Below are 22,962 nucleotides of genomic sequence, written 5' to 3'. Positions count from 1 at the left end.
TCTCTGCCTCCCAGCTACTGTGCACGTTACTGGTGCAAATTAGGACCCTGCTGGAGATGCTGATTGATTTTGTCCTTTCTGTGACAAATCTGGCCTGTAAAGAAAGTTTGGAAGAGAAAGCTTAATGTGAACTTACATTCATGTCTTGTTTTGAGTTGGCCTAATTTTGCCCTCATGTCTAAAGATGTTTATACAACCTAAATCCAGTGAAGCTCTGTTTTTTTCAGAGAAGTTATGCTTTCTACTGCCAGGAGCAGATCTGGCACACTGTAACTATATTCTGTTCAGAGCAGGGAAGGAAGCTCCACCAATTAAGAAACACCAGCTACAATCAGCCACCCATGAAATGTAAAAAGGTGATATAAAAATTGCTGCCAAATTTTCATAGTTCACTGAATGCCAAAAAAAAGTTCACATGTAATGTCAATTATCTTTACATATATATATATATAAAAAAATCCATAAACGTCTTGCAGACTTAACAGAACACTGAGGGTGAAAGGAAGCCAGACTATCTTACCCAACTGTATTAAGAAGAAAAAGTTCTTGAGAAATTCAAATGCAGAGTTGGCACTGTCCTAGAAGGTTTAATTTATTTTACCATTACTTACACAAGAGATAATCTGCGTAAACACTGGTCTGGCAGAATTACAAGAGTATTGTTTTTACAAGGAAGACCTGTTGTTCAATCATTTTTTAACAGAGTCAACCCATCCCTGATTTCCCCAGGCACTGTACATACACACCATATTCTTCTTCAGTAAATATCATTTTATGTGAGCAGCAAAGGGGGCTTATATCAAAGCTCCTATGTTAACGGTGTGGTCAAACCACAGTCATGGCCAGACTCCAAATGCAGTTCAACAATACTGTGCTCTTCATGCCTCTCTCATCTGCTTTTGTCCCGTGAAAGAGGAACTGCATAAGTTCATGTGATGGGTGAGGAGAAGAGCTTAATGCCAGCCTGCAGCCTGGCCTGCATACCTGCTAGCAGTGGCCTCTTTTTAAGTATGGAGTTGTGCAACCTTGGAGGGACATGGAGAAGCAAGCTCTGTTGACAGAAACCCCCATACTGCGTGTAGGTGGTTGATTTATCGCAGATCATGGACCAGCTATGTCTGGCCCATGCACCATGTGATAGGAAGGAGATGGTGCTGCAATCCTAGGTTCACTTAGTAGGTCCTAAGAGCTTCACAGAGCTGTAGTGTCTTTCAAACACAGATGCTGCAGTAGCAGGGACTGTACAAGTTAGAGACGGAGGGCGGGGAATGCTGAGAGTTTGTTACCTCTGGAGCTCCAGGGAGCCTAAAGGTTCGGGGGATCCAGAGCAGCAGGTTGGCTGAGGGCTTAGGAAGGATTTTGTGTGCCACTTGGGGGTGGTGTAGGGCTGGAGACTGCAATGGGGAGGAGCGCGTGGCAGTCAGGCACACAAATGCATAACGACGCCCTCCTTTGCACTTTTGAGATGTTTGCTTTTCACTATCCAATGTCACTTTTGCGGGGATAATTTGTGTCCTTTTCTCTCACCCCATAGTTCTCTATTCAGAAAACCTAATACCTACTGTGAAAGGATACTGGGAAAGGGAGCTAATTTAGTCAATACCAAGTAATGGGGCTAGGATTAGATGTAGAGTCAGTGTTTTTCACCGTGCTAATCCTTCCATTTGTAGTCCAGTTAATAGTAAAAATGCTCTTTGTTAACTATTCTTTCTGCTCCAGAAGTCAGCTGTGGGAGCTGAAGTCTGCAACCTGTCCCAAAACAGAAAGTACATATTGTAGAGTTTTCAAAAATCTTCTCTCTGGGGACATTTGAGTTGTTGTAGGTCTAGAATATTGCAGAAGGTTTCTAACCACTGTTAGAATATAAGATAACTGCAGGTCTTAAAGTTATTAAATATACTAAATAACTTCTCAGTAGTTATCAGTTCCTGTTGTATGTGTATGATTATTTTCCATTATCTTAACCTTATCAATGAATTTTCTTATTATCTTTCATTTTATTTGACTAAATTGAGTTGATGATAATATATCTAAGAACACTTTTCTTTCCAATACATAAAGTGAGTGTTACTAAAATAGTCCTGCGATATATTCATTTTTCCTATGTGTAAATAAAGGAAATGGTTGTTTTCCCTATGTATGTTAGGGATACATCTATGGGAAAACATAGCCATTTGAGAGAAACAAACTATTTTAATGGGCCTCTAATGTTGTGCTTGTGATCAATTGATGTATAGACACTTCCAAATACAAATGATTGTATTTAGCCATCCAGGCACTTGATTTCTGTGTCTGATAAGATAAATGACTAAAAAGCATAATTTGTTCCATGCTGTCTGTGGTCATAAAATTACAGACCACGCTCAACATTTTGGTCCCTATTATATTCTGAAGAAATATATATTATATAATTTTAAAGCTTTAGTTGTCTTCTAATTCTACAGAGAAATTTCTCTAAAATACTTTTTTTTTTTGATTATTGAAACATAACACCAATTCACAGGAGCCGTGCAGTTCTTTTCCGCCGCTGGCCAACACCACAGATATCGCTAGAAATTGCTTGAAAGTATTTTAAAAGGGATATGTGATCTGAAGGCATCTCTCCATGCTGGCGCTCAGCTGTATTTGGCATTCAGCCAAGGAGAAGTATGAGTCTCCCTTCCCTCTATAATAAAACCAAAACTGCTGTTAAAGAGGAAATACAAACAAGATAAGTTCCAGACAGACTATCCATCTAAAGTAGTGAATGGAGCTCAAGGTGTTTGAATGGGTAGAATCATCTGGAGGAGACCTAAAGTCTTGAGGTCCCATCTTATTTTCCTTGACGTTAAAATTTCCTTGGCACCACTTACACAAGAAGGGGCTTGTACTCAAGATACATAGGCAAAGCTTCCTTTCTCCATGTTTATTGTTTCTCTTTCCTACTTGATTACTGTTCAGAATCCTAGAGATGCTGTGTTTCAGCACTGTTTTGTTTAGCTGTGCCTCTCTGTCTTGCACACACGTGTTTGCCTGTGTGCGAGTATATACTTAGCACTAAAACTACTGAAGCGCTTAACCTTAAGTGTGTGCGCTGGTGTTGGACAGCACCAGCATCTGCAAAGCCATTTGGAACTACGGCTCCTAGCTAGTATTGCACGACAGATATAAATAAATATACAAATGGTATAAAATGATAAAAATATATAAATTGAGGATAATAAAAAATGCATGCTTAGATTAAAAAAAAATTGAGCTAGAAAGTAATTTATTCTTTATTAAGAGACAAAAACTAGGAGCACACCTGCAGGCAGGTATCATCTAAGGGAGCTTACACTTTTATGTAATGCATAGTAGTATTATAGATTTTCAATATGTATCACATTCAGAAAGGCACAATCAAATTTAATCTAGAGAAGCATGGAAGCTTGCTAGGGAGTAGAACAGTTTTCCAAAGAAACCTACTGGGGGAAATAAGAAATAAAATAAGCTTAGTGCAGATATATAGACTCTCCATTGTTATAAAGGAAAAACCCTATAAATTATATTTTACACATGCAGGCACACGCTAAAAGCAATGTTAAAAAGAATTAAGATGGCAAAGTCAAGCTCAGGAAATCTAAAATCTGCCTTCTCGTGGGTGCGTGTATGTTCCCAGTCCCCTTTCTGGTTTATCATAATTCTTGTCTACAACCAACTTCTTTTCAAGTCTCCTTCCTTTTAATTTCTTTTCCTCTTCCCTAGATTTTCAGTGTTAGTCTCCTTTCCCATCTATGACTAGATTCTTGCCAGATCCTCATCTAATTGAATTCCTTCTTCCCGTGCTAGCTAGTAGTGCTTTCTTCCATATTGCATATTCCTGAGCCATGTCTTGTCCAGCTTGCTTTCTCTCTCTCTCACCTCAGTTTTGGCTCCCCGCACTTCCACCTGCAAGTTTGTGGTCCGACTCTCCCCATCCTTTTCAACCTGCAGGCACATACATGTGGTGCAGTGGTCAACACACTGAGATTGCAGGATAGACAGATTTCCAGCTTTTAGTTCTGTTTCTTCTCCTCATACAAAACAGCCCAGAGCTGGGGCATGATAACAGCTTTGAAGAATCTAGCTGCTCAGCTCTATGATCTCTGTGCATGCTCCAATTGTTGTTTTTCAAAGGGGCTTATGAAATTGCACCAAATTTTGGCAGATTTTCAGATTGACCTACAGGCTGTTTTGCCTCAGGTCTCATCTCCAACATGCAGACACTCATACTTTTCGAGGTACAATTGTCAAAATGTGTTACGGCGCACATATTTTTCCTAATATGTCTTTTCTTAAAGCGAATGAAGTATTTTTACTTATTTCCCTGAAAGATTCAGTCAGAGGTAGGCCCATGCTACACTAAGTCTGACAAAGTTAAGATGGATTGAAAGCAAGGATTTGTAATAGGAATTATGGGACAGATTTAGTAACAGTTGACGCTACCAGTGTTGCTATAGTACATCTAACTTTCCATTATTTCTTACTTTTTGTGACCTACCTTTCCCCCTCCCCCAGGAGAAAATCCTTCTGTGGCTTCTTCAGTTTATGCAAGAACAAGGGATTTCATTGGATGAAGTTGACCAGGACGGTAATACTGCTGTTCATGTAGCTGCTCAACATGGCTATCTAGGATGCATACAGGTAGAGTACTAGCTCCAGTTACATCAGAGCTCTACTTTAAGTCAAACTTGAATGCTAACAACCTTTAAAATGAATATGGAAAATCTTATAGGTAGGAAAAAAGAATGAGTACCTTAAAATTTGCCGGAAAAAAACTTTAAACCTCTAGAACTCAGAGAAAAGCTCTATATTAAGTAACCTTTGCAATGCAAGAAGAAAACATCATTATGTTATTCATACATAAGCAGCTGTGTTATGCTCAGAAAGGGCAGCCAGAGTAGATACGCATACTTTGATATCAACCTTCTTACTATTCTGATGTTTTCTTTCTGTTTCTTTCTCCTATAGATAGTTGCATCTCTCAAGCTTAAAAAAAACCATGTAACAGATACAGTTTATTCCATGTTAAAAGATTTCCACCCTGAGCAAGCCATCCTTATCCTTTCAATGCATCTGTACTAAACAATACAGTGTGACGTTGATTTCTGATAGTTCTCAATGAATCACCTTGACCACTGTGAGCAAAATAGTTCTGTTGTACAGAGCTGCTGAAATGGTTAATTTGCCCTACTGGGAAGGCTAACACAGCTACAGTGCTTTTGGGAGGTGGATCTGAATAAGCTAGTTTGGACGCCTGTATATAGTACCAGTATTCAACACAGACATACCAAAAAAGCTGCAGAGTTGAATTGGATGGCTGGGTCAAGCATCTCTAATTTGCACTGAATTATGCAACACAGATTTACCCATTGTTCATGAGTCACTAGAATCTTTCCTCACAAGAATACTTTTCAATATTTGTTGTTGTCATCACTTTGAAAGCTGTTTGGAGAAGAAATAATAACAAAATTGTCCCAGGTGGTTGCAGAAAGATATTTGAGAAACAAAGTAGTCATCAAAGAAGAAGAGAGAAAAGAGTAGATAACCACATGGCAGAAAGCCAAGAAACAGAACTCAAGGTGGGATGAAATCAAGAGGGGAAAGAAAACATCCCCAAGAAGCAGTAGTAATTCAAAGAGTCTGAGACCTGAGATATGTACAGAGACTCTGAGAGCTCAGATAAATGTGCTAAACTTATTGCTGCACGTGAGCTGAGCAATAGCAACTCTTAGAGCATAGTGAATGCAGGGGATATTTTCTGAGTTCAGTCTTAAAAGAAATACAGCTAGCCAAGTCTTGCTAGCTAACCTCTTTAGAGAGCTAAAAATATTTGTGTGTGGTGTTACATTGACTCTACTGATGCATAGATAGATGCTTGTTACTATGGCAATTCATTTGTATGTCTGGACACACAGAGAAGACCTAACTACATGAAAGCCAGTCTGGGAGTCTTGCACAATAAAAAAAAAGAAAAATGAGCTGAAGGAGTAGACTTAGAAGAAAATAGTCAAATAGCTTTGGAGGACATGGCCATCTCCGCGTTTTCTCAACTGATGGGAGAATTCTTCTACAGATGTCAAGAATATCAGAAATCCTGTACAAACTTTTATGAGAATCATACTAAACAAATCAGCACGTTTGTGCTAAAGCTAGTGTTTTTATTATTATTTGCCAGACAATTGCTCTGATCAGTTGGAAAAAAAATGGATAGAAGAAATAGTTGCAATTTACTAGCTCATAGCACTGTTGTGGTAGATCTGTGTGTAGGCCTACTAACTTTTACAGCGTCTCTTCAAGATGTACAATGGATTTGTAGGAGAAATGAGTAAATTAAGCAGAGTGGTGACATCTGCAGGCTAGTCTCATGGATAAAGCTAAATCAGAAGGGAATAACCCTGCTTTCTCAGTGAAGAATGAACTTTATAATAAATGACCTAGAATTTTTAAAACTGTTTTATTGTAGATCAGTTTGAAAATCAACAGCAAGTGTTTTGTGTTGGTAAAGTGAAGCTATAGGAAATAAATCATAAAAATATCTGTTCACAGCAAAAATATACAGTTAGCGTATGTCACTTCATTAACACTTATAGGTGTTAAGTGCAGCTGATACTCTGTTGTGTTACGAAATAAAATAAGTCCTCTGTCCAGTGAGCTTTACAGCCTAGTTTAAAACAAGGCACAACGAACAATTGGTAAAAAGGAAGAAGTGATAAAGAAGGGGGGATGTAGGTAGCAGTACAGAGGATGCAGTGTCATAGGCTTTCAGTGATCCCCCAGCCCTCTTATTCACTGTTCTTTTGAGCAAGTGACATTCCTATCTTGTTCCAAATTATACTGTTGCTTTTCACAGGGTCATAACTCCCCGCTTCTTGATTTTTCTTTACTAGCAAATCAACCCCAAATTGCTGTCTTGGGGTGCAATGCAAGACTCTTCAGAAGTTTTCTTTCTGTACAGATTCAGTAGACAAGAGACCACCATTCCTCTCTTCTATCAGAAGATGTAATGGTCTCTTTGCCTGCTGTTCTGAGTCAACAAAGTCACACTAACTATAGGCAGACGATATATCAACTCCCTGCTCCGCCTGAATAAGTCAGTCAGGAGCTGAGCCACCCTCTACCTCTTCTGCATATGTATAAGTGTATATTAATGATGCTTTATTTTCTGGACATATTATGGTTTTGATCTGCATTTTTTCCAAAATGCTATAAGCAATGTATGTGTTTAAACATTATTGAATACAAGTAGATCCTCTTCTAGGCATTACAGTAAAGCAACTAGTATATAACAGTGATTATTACAAACAAACTAGAAAGAGTGAAGGTTTGGTTTGAATTCTTATTTCAGTTACTGCATCTCTTGAGGTCAGCCTGGCAGAACTTCTTTTTGCCTTACAACGCTCCAGATTTAAGTCCCAGAGGTCACCCAAATGCCATGCTCACAGCCTGAACGGTTCTCCAGAAGTGAGCTGGGGTTCTTCACTAATGCTATGGATAGCACTGGGGTATATATCAGACTGCAAGCTCTTATTTCACCTAAAGTCTGGAAGCTGACAAATATTTCAGGATCTTTTAAAAAGACAATAGGGGAAAGCCAAGCAAGTACAAAGCAATGAGGCTTCTTTCAGCATCAAAAAAAAAAGATGGAAAAAGTCATTGTACACATTTTTTTTCTACAAAAAGGAAGTTGTGGCTGTGTGACCTACTGGAATTGTTGGAAAGAACGTGCCATACCTTTCATATCCAAATGTCCCTTGACTGAGGAGTCGGGACATTGAGGCTGGTATGCTGATTGTTTTAAACACAAGGGTTCTGCTGTGGTAGGAAATTGAGAACTGAACCACAAAAGGAGTCAGCAAATATTGTAGCAAAGGCATTCCTAAAATCAGATCCTTAGAGTGTGTTGCAATGTGCTGCAGTGCAGAAATCCCCAGAATAGCAGGCACCAGAGCTTGTAAGAATTTACAACTCAGTGCCACCGTTCATAAACTGGCTAGCAACGTGTTGGTGCTGCCCTGGACCCTGATCTTATCTAGCATTGATGTCCTCTGAATTGCATTTGCTTGCATCTCCTGTACTTGTGCCAGCATATGCAAAGTTAGCCCAGTGTTCAGTCATACATAGAAAGGTTCACCTGAAAAAGTGTGATGTTGTAGCTCAAAACAGGTGCCCAAATGCAAGTGCTCTTTCATTCAGTGGTCTCCATCACAGTATGAGTGGTAGAAGTCATACACAAACAAGTTACCTGATTAAGGCATTTTCTGCTAAAACAAGGAAGGCAGAGGAACGAAAAATACAGTCTTTTTATAATCATCTGAAAGAGCAGTATGCTCTGCTGTGTTAGCCTTGCACCTCAGTGATAGATTTTGGTGGTATGCATTGGGAGTTCTGGTTGCATGCAGACTTGTCAGGGTGATTGATTTTTAAAAATGGTCAGCTTAACCCAGGTTTTTCAAACTTTTTTTTCAGGAGTGCTCTAGGCCCAGCAGTTCTTGTTACTGACCAAAAATCACAGCAGAGATTTATGTTTACAGCTGTTGGTGTTTCCTTCTGTATCTTTACAGACATTGGTTGAATACGGAGCAAACGTCACTATGCAAAACCACACGGGAGAGAAACCCTCACAAAGTGCTGAGCGACATGGGCACACCATGTGTTCCCGCTACTTAGTGGTTGTGGAGACATGTATGTCATTGGCTTCTCAAGTTGTGAAGCTAACTAAGCAACTAAAGGAGTAAGTGTTCAATTCTTAACAGAGGGATCATTCTGAAAGCAATACTCTCCTTTTTCCTCAGTTTATCAACGGTGTCCCTTCTCCCTGTATGTGATATTTGACAGTTCATACTTCTCTCTTATTTCGCAACTCTGTGCCATTCTGAACTATTTGCCCCTTCACCCCTTATCAGTTCAGTTTTTCAGTTGTTCTCTTGGTGACAGTTTGCTGTGAAATTTGACAAAGAGGATGGGAGTGGAAAAGGGTATGTGTGTCATATGCTTGTCTTTATATGTATATTTGTAAGCAATTCTCTCACTTTTCCCTTTTAATACCTTGGGATCACATCTTTGCTAATCGTATTTTCTATTCACATAGCATGCCTTTATATACAGTAAGTGGCTCTTCCCAGCTACAGTACTGGGTGTTGATGTTGGGAGGAATAATGGAAATAACAGTTGGAAGTTTTCTTTGAACTTGGAAGGTTCCCAAAGCCCATGGTGGCTACTCAGGAAATATTCTATGCTGTATTTCTTTCTTCGTAGGAGCTGCCTTGAATGTTTCAGTATGGTTTTTAATAAATGATCTATAAAGAACCTGGTATGTTGAAACACTAAATATGCAATTGCTTGCTTTTATTGTCAGTGCAATTATTGTGACTGAGCATATCAATTACCTCATAAGATGAAATTCTCAGAAACCATCAGCCCTGAGCTAACATTTGGTTCCCACTTAAGGACATGATCAAATGCATTTTGGCTACCACAGACCATGAAAAAAGCTTTTGAAAATCCCATGTTTTGGAGACCGTATCTTTTTATGCAGGCAACTTTTTGACTTGCAGACTGCATATCTTGAAAATAAGGATAAAAATAATTTTTTTTCTCACCTTTGCTATAAACATGCATCTGTTTTGTACTGTATTACAACAGAAAGTATGTAGTAGCAATCTGCTCCCTTTATCATTATAGAACACTATTGCATTTGAAGTATGCTTGTTTTTATATGTACATCTAAGCATTTATGTTATAGAAGCATTTTCTCTAAGTGATACCTTCACTCTTTTTTTACCCTTATACTCTCACAAATATGAAACAATGAAATTGAAATTATCATAAGTTTCACAATTTCGATAATTTTAGTCTGACAGTGTTCACTGGACATTTCAAAATACCAGGTGTTTTATAGTTGGTACATTTGCTAAAAAACCAAACTGAAATACGCAAATGAGCCGCTATAACAAAAAAAAGGAGCGTAGGACATTTCCTGAGTAGCCTACGTCAGCACCTGACTCATCTCAATAGCCAATGAGATTTATATTCCCTATAACTCAGCAAAAATAAAGACAAGAAGTAAAAATGGCAATCATGAGTTTTCCATGTTTCAGTTCTATACAGTGCTCTCTCAATATTTGATTGAACTGTTATCTCTCATATGGAAAAGAGAGACTTGTTCTGTTATTCAGCAGGCTATTCGCTCCCATAGACATGGAGCCTAGTTCTCACTTTCCTGACAAAAGCATTAACACTTTTCAAGCCCCCTCTGTTGTCTCTTGGGCTACAAGCATAGGAAGTTGTTTAAATGATTCTTATTTGGCTCCTGATGAGTTCCTTTGCTTGTCTCAGCTGGAATTATATCTGCTTCCCTTCAGCAGCCTATTTTTTCAAGCTTCGGATTTAGCCCTGCTAAGTGCAGCAGCTGCCTTTTCTTCCTCTCCTGCAAAGACAAAGGACTGTGAGTCTCTTGGGCAACCCTGTTGCAGTTTACTGAAGCAGTGAAATATTCTATTTTCTGCTTGAAAGAGCAGCTTCTGCATGGCTGTTTTGGCTACCAGCCTCAGGCCCCAAGCAGGCCCTGATAGAAGCAGTGCACTGTGCTCGGAGGCCTACGCTCAGGAGTCAGAGGGCTGGTGAAAGAATGCTCCTGCCCTGTTTTGCAGCCCCACCAGAGGGGGCTGCATAAAAATACATTCATGGCATGAAGGAAGCACTTGGTGCAGTTTCTCAAGGAGCCTTACCTTTAGCATGGTAGGAAAACAGAATGTCCATAGCACCTCTGTAGATCCCAAAAGCATCAGACGGCAACAGACAAAAGACCAATCTGTAGTTTAAGATACTTTAAGCTGCTATTGCATTGGAAAGGCTCCAGTCTGAGCAGCTATGCTGGCTTTGCTATGTTTTCTTAACCTACTTCTGCTAGTGTTAATGGATCTTGCTCTAGAGGCAGAGAAGTTATGGCTGGATCATGACAGATTACTTGACTGGTCAGGACAGTAGTATCAATTCAATAAGGCCTGATCTACCTCGCAACCTTTCTTTAGCTGTTTTAAGCACCAGAAAAGTTTTAAAACAGCTGAGCACACAAGCTGTCTTTAGACATTTTCCTGGGCTCCTTACCAGCCAGGGATAAGGCCTTCCTCCAGTAACACTGTACATCCCCACAGAAAGATGGGAATCATCGATGCTGCACCAGAACAGCAGCACACTTAAGCGTGCTTTCCTTAATGAAAGCCCCCATCAAAACTGCTTTCAGAACAAACTGCCTTAGACTAGGACTTAGCAACACTTACCCTCGAAGGCCTTAAGTCAAAGAAGGGAGTGCTGCTTTGATGCTCACTTTATGAACTCTTCCAGCCATCAGTGCTACAATGAACAGTTCTAGAGAGAAATTACCCCAGTGTATCATGTTCTTTGGAGCCTTTCCTGAAAAAAAAGGCACAAAAACAAAACAATAAGATTACAGTCTGATGAAATCTTCACATCTTGCGACTCCTGATGCAAAGCAACTGAGATTAAAGGTATAAAAAAGTATGGGAAAACCTTTTGAGTTGGATCTCAGACTTTATTCAGAGGGAAAAGCCTTGGTATTTGAGAGGAGGAAAAACATAGTAGCTAGAAATGTCCCATTGAATCTTCACAGGAGAATGAACTGAGACCTTGCCCCACAAGAGGAGAAGAATCAAGAAATTCTTTCCGTAGGTAAAAAGGAAAATACTCCACAAAAACTGCTGTTACTGGCTTTAGAATAAAAGCTTTGGTTTGCCTCTCTTGCTAAGTATAGAGGTTTAGTCAATTCAGTAGGATTTTTCAAACTGAGGAGGATGCCCAGGACAGTCACACAAGCTTCTCACAGAGCCTACGCAAAATGTTGGATTCCATTTTACTTCTTGAGGTTTCTGTAGGTCTTACAATTTGAGTTATTTCCTACTGATTTCATCAGTAGCATATTTATTATCTAAAAAGGCCTTAGAGACCAGAGCAGAAAAATCCTTCCTGCACAAATACACACTTTTCATCACTGACGATACTAAGAGCGATGACGTTGTGTTGTTTAGGCTTTCCTGGCCTGACGAGACACAGTCAGAATGACGTAATGACATAAAATAATGCTTCTCTGCACTTTTACAATGCCACTTGATCACATACCATCCTCCCTGGATTCCCAAAGGGTGGGACCTGAATGTGCAAAGCAATAAGTGAACCAGCCAGTGACTGATCTTTTTGATATGCTAACAAGCCGAAATCTCTAGCAAGGCAATGGTCAAAGCAAACCTTGAGTTAAAAGATGAGGATCAGAAAGTGGCTGAATATTCTGTTGCCACCACTTTTCTATGTTCTGTAGACAAAATCCATGATTCTCCTGAAACTTTATAGTAGAGTAGCTATAAAAATGGCTGAATAAATAAAAATGATTTTAGTACTAAAATATGGTATGTGCATGTTTGGTTTTTTGTATAGTAATAAGAGCTATGTAAAAGTGTAATAAGAAATTCAGTATAAACTTTACAATGTTTATCTCTTATTTACTTAGATGAGCTGTTTTATTTTCAGCTACATAGAGTGGTCATTGGTTGTTTTATTTGAAACCAAACAAAGCGGTAAGTCAGCATACCAAGAAAGCTATTTCGTTAGTGCCCAGTTCCTCAGTATTTTCCGTGTTCAGTGACTGAACTCCTTGACTTTATTAGGAGCAAGCTTGGGTCTATAGTTACCTAAGGAGACGTGCCAAGGTCCTTATGTAGTGCTTACTGGAACATTACCTAAACTAAGACAGACCTTCAGAATTTGGGTGTTAAATATCATAAAGTAAATCTGACTCTTAAAGCTACAGTGATCTTCTTAACTACTGAATCTGTCTCTTTTTAATATTTAGCAACATTGCTATTCCAAGAAGGTGTGATCCCTTAATTTTCAATGTTATGCTAGATGGGTATATATATAATTTTTATATGCATTGTGTGTGTATATATATGTGCATATATATATAGTGTATCTTCAGGGATCGTGCTGAAAAGGTGTGGATTTCTGTACGGGAAGGTATGTACTAAATAGTTGAACTGAGAAAATGGACGAAATTAATTCTTTTAGCATAATAAAATGTTTAACTAGTATGAGGGCAGTAACTCATTAGAAGAGGTGTCAGACGTTTCTGTAAAAGCTGAAGGCAAAAGAAGCTGTTATCTACATCTCTAGAAGAATTTTCTTTCACATTAATTCTCACTGTATATAATTACTAGACTTTGCTGTTATTTAGATATTCAGAAATAGATGTTGAGGAAATCATAAAAGGCAAGTAAAACGGATAAAATGTGTCACAATCTAATCTCAAATGAAAATTTCCCTGGCTCTCAAAAGAGTATGTCTGGGGAGTTGCAATCTAAGCCAATGCTGACAGATGGTAGGAGTGATTTTAAAATAGCGTAAGGAAGTGTGTAGGCGAGAGGAAGGAAGAGGGAAAATTAAAGGAAGAAAAGATCTATGTAAAGCATGATTGTGTTCAAAAATGTGATGGCAAAGCAGTATGTCAAGATCCCACCTTTATTTCTTTAGTACTTCTCAGATCCACTCTAATATTTTACAAGTTAAGACGTTTATTTTTTGTCAGCCCTGGGAGTACAACCCACAGCCTAAAAAGTCATCTGGATTCTTTCTGGTGTTGACATTGCCAGCTATAAAGACTCTGCATTTGGAACTTAGTTAACTATTCTGCTGATGGTATGCGAGCTAGGAAAGAATCCAGCTCACTTTCAGAGAACTGTATTAGTTCTGCAGGTCTAGTAAGATTAAAAGTACTAAAAACATATTACTTCTACAGCAGCAGCAGGAGAGACTGGAAGTAACAGATAAAAAGTCATTTTCACATGGTATTTTTTTTCCTAATCGGAGCCTCACTCAAAATAACGTATCTTTATCCATGAATGAAAGACAGGGAGAAAACCAAATGTACCATTTGTTTTCCAGGTGAAAGATAGGATATACACAGTAGTGAAAAGCTAGAAGTCTGTGTTTTCTGGTAGTTCTCCAATACTTCTATCTGTGCAGTGTTTAGGGGTGCTTGAACTTAAAATATGTTGCTAAATGAATAAGTGTTACCTGTTGTAATCCACAAGCTAAAGTGATATTTACGTGTTAGAATGGAAGGTCAGCATTGGCTGGGGCAGGGAGAGGGAGAATTTTTGTGGCAAATTGATTTATTCATTTATTTTCATAGAACTACTTGAAGATTTGCAGAAGATAATCTTGTTAAACTGAATAAACTTTTCAGATGAACTTTTGTGTTTATAGGCATTTTATCCTGAATAAGGTTATATTCTCCTAGGTTCTGGTACCAATTAATACCTACTTTTTTTTTTTTTTTAACAGTGCTCTCTAAAATTGTTGAATGTAGATCACAGCATAGCGCAGCATCGCACTAAAGGTGATAAACTACAGTATGTACTGCACAGCTAAATATAAGGTGGATGCAGAGCACATGTAGGACCTTTAGTAAGATTGTGCAGCAAGCAGATACAGTTTTTCCTACTCTCCTGGAATACAAAAAGGACATACTTAGCTCTGTCCTGCAGGCTCAGGCAGGTTGGACCAGCCGTACCCAGTGGGCAAAAGCTCCTCTCTGAGTCCATTTGCAGTGAGAAAAGGAGGGAGTAGTTTTCAGAGCCATCCACCAAATGCTGGAAGAGAGTTCTTAATCTGTCCCCCTCCTCTTCATTTATTCAACTGAACAAGAACCAGGGGGCCCTAAGTTTACTCTGACATAACATGCTTGTTTCTGAGATATTATTTTTTGTGAGTCACTCAGTTCCAGCCAACTGCTGCTTACGATCGCACACTTATCCTTGTATATGGTATAATAAATAATTCCTGGTAAGTAAGCATCTCTCAAATGATGTTGTACAGTGATCCCAAAATGTGCACAGGGATTTAGAGACAACTTGCAGGAAAACTAACTCTCTTTGTTTATGTTAATATTTAAAATCTGTCTTTATTTCCTACTTAAATTATAGGTGAATGGGGCTTCTCTTTTGAATATGAGATTGAGCAAGTGGTATCATTTATCCTTTAGTGTGCTGCAGCTGACCATTTTAAGATACAGGTTAAACAGTCTTACGTTTTCTTGCAGGCAGACAGTAGAACGTGTGACATTACAGAACCAGCTGCAGCAGCTTTTAGAAGCCCAGCGATCAGAGGGCAAACCACTGCCTGCGACTCCAAGGTAACACAACTGGAATTCTACTGTATCTTAGATTTGAGCAATTTCATGGTATAACTATTATCAGGAGAAGCTGTGACCTATCTAAATATTAAATGTGTTCTGTCAGAGCAAATGTGTTTCTTCTACCTTGTGCACTGCTAGAATTTGACAGTGCATGAAGTTGTATAAATATTGGACATACTGAATATGAAATTAATAGTCCCTGTTCCACACCGGAGTGAAAATCAGATTTGCAGTGGAACAGAATATATTTTGTATTAGAGGAATAGCAGAGAATTGTAGAAACCCCTAGGAAAGTTGTAAAGTTTGACCTTGTGGTGGTCCACCATACGTTCCTGCCAGCTGTAATTCATAAAGCCAGTTACCAACAAAACCTGCTTTCAGATTAATAAGACTCCTTACGCTCATTAAATCTTTTGCCTGTAGTAGCTTGTATAAAAAGTCAAAGCTCCAGAAATTTTATGTTTCATTTATACTCTGTCAGTCCCAGTCCCAGAAATAGACACAAACTGAGTAACGTGAAAGAGGAGGAAAGGGGCCCTTCCAGTAAAGGCACAGGACTGGAGCCTGAAGTTTCCTGATTCTGCTGTAGACTTCCAGTCTGTAAGTCAAGTAAGCACACAACTTTACTTGGGTAGCAATCTCAAGCAGACATTGAAAGGGAAAATTAACTCAAATGCAAACAGGACTCAGTTCATCATTGCTTTCTAATTCAGTTTCTCTATTTAGAAAATACATACCATGTTTTTCCTTGTTTCAGAAGGAAACAAGCTCCTCCCTCATAGGGAGCTAAATAATGTTGAAGTATGAAGCCAGCACAAAAGCTCCTGTTAGCATCAGTGGTCTGAGCTTTGGGCCATCGAGTGTGAATATGTAGGAACAGTGACTGCTTTCTATTCCGTTTTTATTAAATCTCATACACCGTGGGTAACAAGTGCTCCATGTTTCTGAAGTATATCTGTCAGTACTTCATACAAATGCAAATTGTTACAGAAATAGATGACAAATAAAGACATTGGGATTGGAGATGTATTTGTATAAAGGAACATAGGCTAGGAAAAGGCCGAAAACGAACTAGTAAATCCAAACTCTTGCTAAAGCAGGAAACCACACTGGGAAGAATTGTTCTGTCCTTTCTTTAATAGACTTGTGGTCTTTGTCTTCCCTGTCTGCCAGCTCAGCAGAGGCAATGGGACCAAACGCTGTCTCCCAGCTCATTTGGTTTCTGTGATTTTTGTTGACTGGAATTTCCAAGTAGTTTCTCATCTGAGTACTGGTGAGCACTGGGACTGTTTCACTTTCAGTATCAGATAAGATCAGGTGAGAGCAGATCTCTCATCGTTCATTATTGCTGTAGAAGGGTAGGTTTCAACAATTTCAACACCTTTTAATTAAATGAGTTAGTCTGGAAATGGTACTGTGTTATTTTAGCTTTGATTTCACAGCTGGTTGCTGCATTTCCTCACCTGGAGTGAGTTCACTCACATCTTCTAAAGAGACAATAGTAGATGTAATGGGATCTAACCTTTTTGATAAGTATGTCTCTTCTAGATACATGAATACTCTTTAGTGTCGTTATTTCGGTTTGCATATATTTGCACATAAAAAAAGCTCATAATGGATTTGAAGACGAAGTGCCTAGCAACATGTGAATTTTGTACACTGTTGGAACTATGGACTCATCAGAATAGAATTTTCTTGCAAACGAGAGGAAATGGGATTCACGGATTTAGTGGCTCACACTAACCTTAGTTTTGTCACTTTACCCTTGCTCAGAGGAAAAGCAGTTTATAGTAAGAATGTGGAGGGTCGCGAGCTCTCAGATATGTCATAGGGAAAGAAATGGTCTCTGTAACTTATATTCTTTACAATGTAATCAGACTTGAGATTGCTATTTCCTCACTTTGTAACATTTGGAGTTCTAAATTTAATTTATTTTTCTAATAGTACTGAAAAAAATTCATGTCATCTTTTTCATGCTTTCAGTATTTCGTATCTGAAAAGGTTTTGAGTGTGAATGGCTCTGATTTTTTTATATAGTCTTATATAGCTATTATTAATACCAGCTGAAGTTAAAGATTTATGAAATCACTGCTATACAGAGAGCTGGTATTTTTGCTGTATCTGGAATAAGCTACTTCTGTATTATGTGTGAGTATGTATTACTTGGAAAGCAGAGCATCTGGCTTTGGTTTGTTTTTTTTTTTTTCCTTCACCTTTTAAAACATGCCAGCCCTCACAGAAATAAGAAACACTAGTTTCTCTAAAATTATCCTGAGAAAGTCATCTTTGGTATTGAAATGACCATTTTAAGTTTTGGTTTTAAGGAGTATTCTTTGTAAAACACGGGGAAGAGACTCGAATCCTAATCAGGAATGGAAGCAGGGTTACATCCTTCTCTGTGTAATCTTCACTGTAGCAACAGAATAATGAATTCCATGTGAGTAATGATGAAGAAGACAAATAACAATAGCTGAGACAGACATGTACACTGGAAACAGCAGTTTTGCATTTTGTATATTCATTGATTTGGATGTGGTATTGAAATTTTCTCCTCCTCCTTTTTCTTTAAGCTCACCATCATCTCCTGCTTCTGGCAAACCCCAGTGGAAACCCTCTGAAGCAGATGAATTGTCTCTACCAAAAAGTAAATTGAACACCCAAGATGGGATTCAGATTCTTGGCAGCCTGGGAACTTCTAGCCGCACTCGGGCCAAGATAAAAGATGAGGACTCAGATAAAATCCTGCGCCAGTTGTTGGGAAAGGAAATCTCTGAAAACGTTTGTATGCAGGAAAAGCTTTCTTTGGAATTTCAGGATGCTCATGCTTCCTCCAAGAACGTGAAGAAGATTCTGCCAGAGAAAAGGGAGCTGAAGTTAGCCAGACTGAGGCAACTTATGCAGAGGTCTCTCAGTGAGTCTGATACGGACTCAGCTAATTCTGAGGACCATAAGAACGCGCCTGTGAAAAGAACTGACAAACCAAGGCCTCAACCCATAGTGGAAAGTGTTGAGAGCACAGAGAGTTTGCATCTGATGATTAAGAAACACACTTCAGCAGCAGGGCGCCGCTTCCCTTTCGGTATCAGAGTTTCTAAGTCTGTGGATGGCCACAGTCCTTCCCCTACTTCAGAGAGCAGCGATCCAGATAATGAATCCCAGTATCAGTCTGGTACTGTATCTCAGAGCCAGTTTTCTGGAGACAGCTCTCCATCCAGCTCTGACAGTGCTACTGCTCAGAAGGTTGCCACAAGCCCTAAGAGTGCTCTCAAGTCTCCATCTTCAAAGCGCAGAACCTCCCAGAATTTGAAACTCAGAGTAACCTTTGAGGAGCCTGTGGTGCAGGTGGAGCTTGCAGAAACAGAATTGAATGAGGAAAAGGATAAAGACCGGGGCAAAGCATTTTTGAGGACTGCTTCCAGCACTGGAGAACCAACTGGAGACCAGCTTAAAAAGCCTTTTGGAACCTTTAGATCCATAATGGAGACACTGAGTGGTAATCAGAATAACAACAACAACTGCCAAGCAGCAAACCTGATCAAAACCTCATCAACGCTGCCTTTTACCTCATTAGGAAGGAAGACAGCAGATAGCAAGGGAAATCCGGCAGCTCCCACGAAAGGAAGAAACAAGACAGTGAGTACACTGAAAGGAGGAAGGGCCTTTTCTTCTCTTTTCTTTTTTAATAGTTTTGAGAGCTGCTTGTTCTTATCTTTCTATAGCAAAAGTGTACACACAAATGCTCTACTGTATTTGACCATTAGAAAGCCAGTCCACTGTCTTAATTTTCGAAGGCTTTTTCAAGGGGTGGCAGGTATAGCTTGTATGCAGAGTCTGTGCTCTAGCACACGCAGTGCACTTGCTTTCTGTCAAAAGCTCTCCACAAAGCTGTGATTCACCTGGAAGGGATGTTTGATGTTGTCTGAGTGGCAAGTCCTAAAATGAGAATGTCAAACTTGAATCCAGGGGATTTCTGAGGAGTAAATAACTGAAAGATTAGCCCTGTCCTGTAGCCACCCTTACCAGTGAGGGTAACAGGATAAAAATAGGTGTCGGAATATAAATAGGAAAAATAGCAGAAAGGCTTCTTCCTGCTTCTGTGGGAGGTACAGCTATCCCCTAGGTGCCTAAGCTATCAGTGCCCAATCTCCTTTGCCCGCCCTCTCCTCACAGTACAGAGACTGCTCTTGGCAGAGCATGTGGGTGGTATGTAGTAACATAGGCTAAATCCAGATCATCTCCTTATCACAGGCAATAGAGCGCTCTTTCTGGGATCACAATAGAAAGAGGGATTGCTCTAGTCAGAAAGCTGGCACTCTTGTCCAAAGAAGGGAGAAAAATTACTCCAAACAAGAGAAAGGAAGAGGTGTTGAATGAAAACAGAGGTAGGAAATACTGTGAGCACAGTGTGTTTGTGCATGGCAAGGAGGAGAAATATGGATGTCTGGAGACAGAATAAAGAATTGAGTGAGAGGGAGTGGTACATCATATAATCCTCTGTGAAAGTGAGGGTAGGAGGGAAGGGGTGAATGGAAAGACATAAGGTGAAAGAATAATTTCAAGATGAAAAAAAGACAGAACATAAAGCAGGCCAAGAGGAGGAGGAGGAATAGTGAATTATGTAGTGTAAAAAGTATGACAAGGTAATGGGACAAGAACAGGAAAATCTTAGGCATAGAGAAGACAAAATGAGTATGGAAAAGAAAAAATGGAAAGAGAAAACTAGAAAATAGTGAAAGTGTTCCATATTAATGGGTACTGTGGATAGAACAGTGTCAGGTCAGAATGTTAAATGAAAAGAATACTTCAAAGCAGACCTAATAGGCTAAGATCAAAGTGGAAGTGCACTTAATGAAGTTTACTAAAAATCACAATATGGGCTGCTGATTTGAGCCTTTAAACAACTCATGGATTATCTGGAAGAACTGCCAATTTAACAGTATTTTCATACCATAATGGCAAATTTAGTTGAAAGGGTGATTTGTGCTTTTTAGTGATAGAAAAAAAGACAATTTGTCTTTAAAGATGGTCTGATAGGCCGTAAGCTCATGAATGGCTTTCGTAGTTCCCTAAGAAGTTTGACGAGTTAGGTGAGGGCATTTCAACAGTATTGACGCTCGCACTGTAAAATGCATGTTGCCTGTGAAAGGGCCGCATTTGCATGTTACTGTTGTCAAACATCAAAATTATACAAAAAATACGCTTTTGTATCAGCTCAAAGAACCCCAGCACATATCTTGAAGAGGTAACAGATTTAGCCTCCTTTCATAACTTCAGAGAAAAACTTGTAGAAAAGTTACTGTAGCTGTTTGACTGCATGTTTTGATAGACTTCCATGTTATGCATGTGATAAGTTCATTGCATGTTTTCAACTGATTTGTATGTTGTACTTTCTTAGGGGCTTTACTTCAGCTACACCAGTCTTTCCTCTAGCACGTTGACTGAAGAACATCTGTGTAACTATGCTTGGTATGTGCTTATGCATGGTGATGTTTAGCATCTCTGTCACTTGCTTTCTCTAATTGCATGTTTGCTAAAATTATTCATAACTGGCATAATAGAACTGATTGATGCACAGGAGGAAAAATTGATGAGGAGGAACAGATGAACAGACGAATATTTAAATTCCTAGGAAAATAGAAATTTATGATGGATTTTTGCTGATGTCACCAGTGAACTGGCTACAAGATTTCAGTTCTAAGCATGTAAAAGAAGTAGTCATACTCAAATCCACGAGGGAGTTTAGCTCACTTTGGCTGAGTATTCAGCTTCTGTTGAATGGAAGTCAAGTACCAGATGAGAATGGAAATTAAATTTCCTCTCATGAGGAGAGCAAAACCACCACAGTTCTTCTCTAACTATAGAGTACAGAAAAGAACATGAGGCACAATGTTGTTCTTTAAGTGCAGCACTCTCCTATTTTTGCACATTTTTTCTTATTCTCCCTCAGACTTTTAAAGTTGAATCTATTTTTAAAAAGTCTGATAACTTTGTGCTTAATCTCCTTCCATCAGGAGTATCAGGCGGATAGATGCGAGTCTTTCAGGATCCATAAAGACATGCTGGAAAAAACAGTGCTTGACAAGATATATGTTTGTTTTATATGCAAATGCTTTATAATATTTCTCTGTCACTTTTGTTCTACGGTAACAGTTCCAGAATTAATGTGATGATAGGCTTTCTTCTGTTGAGCTGCGATGTAAATGCTTTCCTGAAGCTTGAAAACAACTGTTGTTCACACCAAAATTATACATTTAAAGGAACTTCTGGGGAAAATTATAAATTAATCATTCTCTAGTTCAGGAGCTTGAATTACTTTCAAGTTATTCTTTTCTAAATGCCTAACAGATTTCTTTGCTCACTTGTTTTCTAATGCCAGGACCTTCCTGTACTTTAAAAAAAAAAAAACAAAGAAAGAGAAAGTTCAAAAGGGAATCTTGTTCTGAAATCATTGACACAGTGTATGTGAGTTTTCATTCTCTCCTGAAATTATAGGGAAATTCCAGTGTAGAAAACTGCCTGTCCCGTAGCAGTTCCATGTAGCATCAGTCTGCAGTCAAAGGCCCAACTCTCCATCCAGACAGTGAGGAGATACAAGATCGTTAATCTCACCTGTGTGTTAGAACCGTCTCACGGATGGAGCCAGTTTCTGTAACAGGGTATTGCCTCACATAAATGCTGCTGTGTGAGAAGTCCCTAGCAGCATGGCACTTCCTCTTACTTTTCACTGTAAGAGGTACTGTAGGTCCAGCTGCAGCTTTCAGAGTCACCTGCTGGGAAGGACGAGGGTCGGGGTTGGGCCTGTGGTTCTAGCCGTCCTGGCAGGCGCAGCTGGTGCGCTGTGACTCCAGTCTGCACCCCTTTATGGTGTTCCTCTAGCAGTGGAGCACTTGGAAAATCAGAGTCGTTTTAAGGGAAAACATCCCCAAAGTGAAAGGACTGCTGTAGGTGGTGACAGAGAAAGCATTTCAAGAGCAAGGGTGTGCCTGACCCATTCCTTCTTTCTTGCTGAAGGGAGGGGGAAAGAAGTAGAGCATGACTGCCTGGGGCTATCTGCAGGGAACAGGGAGCAAGGAGCTGGATGCAATGAGAGCATAGCTTGAGGAGGTTTTCGTCATACCCACTTACTAGGACAAAAGTGGGCAAATTGTGTGCAATGCTGAGTAGTGCGAGATTTCTGAAATGCACTTAAAAATGGAAAATGTATTGTGCTCGTTAGAAGTCAGAACGCAGACCTGAATGTGCTCAGAATTTCCAAGGCAGCTTTTGTGATACTTTTTAAGTCTGTTTCACGGTTTTTGAATAAGCCATAGGGGTGCCTGTCCTTTGTCCACTGCATGCTGCCACGTAGGCTGTGAAACTTAATATTAGAAGTACATCACCATCGTGTGCGCTACAAGTCCCCTAAACCTTTCTCTGGATGGTCTGGGGAGACTGTGTAATTATCATTTCAGAGCTACTAGAAAAAGAACCTTTCTGCAAAATAGTGCACTCTTGGCAGTTTTAAACCTTTGTAGATGATTATATTGATGGGTTATATTACTGGACACAGTCCCAAACCCATTTTAACTCAAACCCTTATATAGGGGATTTTATTAGCATGTTCTGAAATCTAATAGCATTATGTGAAATTTACCTGGAATCAAATGACATTTTTGTCCACCAGATTCCAGCTACTTTTTGTTCAGCTTCTATTTCTTTTGCTTGTTTTATTTTTTCATTCAAAACGCTCACTTACCTCAAGGTCTTGTAGTTTACTT

General features: G+C 39.3%; 1 protein-coding gene across 12 annotated transcripts in view; it reads left to right on the top strand.

Annotated features, from left to right (window-relative positions):
* LOC138064414 (synphilin-1-like) overlaps window positions 1-22,962 on the top strand; it is a 112,815-nt gene that overhangs the window by 86,933 nt on the left and 2,920 nt on the right. For 5 of the 12 annotated variants that reach the window (XM_068926926.1, XM_068926925.1, XM_068926929.1 and 2 more), the window contains 5 exons: window positions 4,516-4,641; window positions 8,562-8,731; window positions 15,110-15,202; window positions 17,776-18,838; window positions 20,601-20,671. In XM_068926926.1, the coding sequence (XP_068783027.1) occupies window positions 4,516-4,641; window positions 8,562-8,731; window positions 15,110-15,202; window positions 17,776-18,838; window positions 20,601-20,671 (1,523 nt within the window). The remainder of the gene's footprint in view (window positions 1-4,515; window positions 4,642-8,561; window positions 8,732-15,109; window positions 15,203-17,775; window positions 18,839-20,600; window positions 20,672-22,962) is intronic. The other 7 variants (XM_068926932.1, XM_068926935.1, XM_068926933.1 and 4 more) reach the window with 2 other exon arrangements.

The sequence above is a fragment of the Struthio camelus genome, chromosome Z (genome assembly GCF_040807025.1).
Source record: "Struthio camelus isolate bStrCam1 chromosome Z, bStrCam1.hap1, whole genome shotgun sequence".
Taxonomy (NCBI): Eukaryota; Metazoa; Chordata; class Aves; order Struthioniformes; family Struthionidae; genus Struthio; species Struthio camelus.
This window is presented reverse-complemented; position numbering and strand designations above follow the sequence as displayed.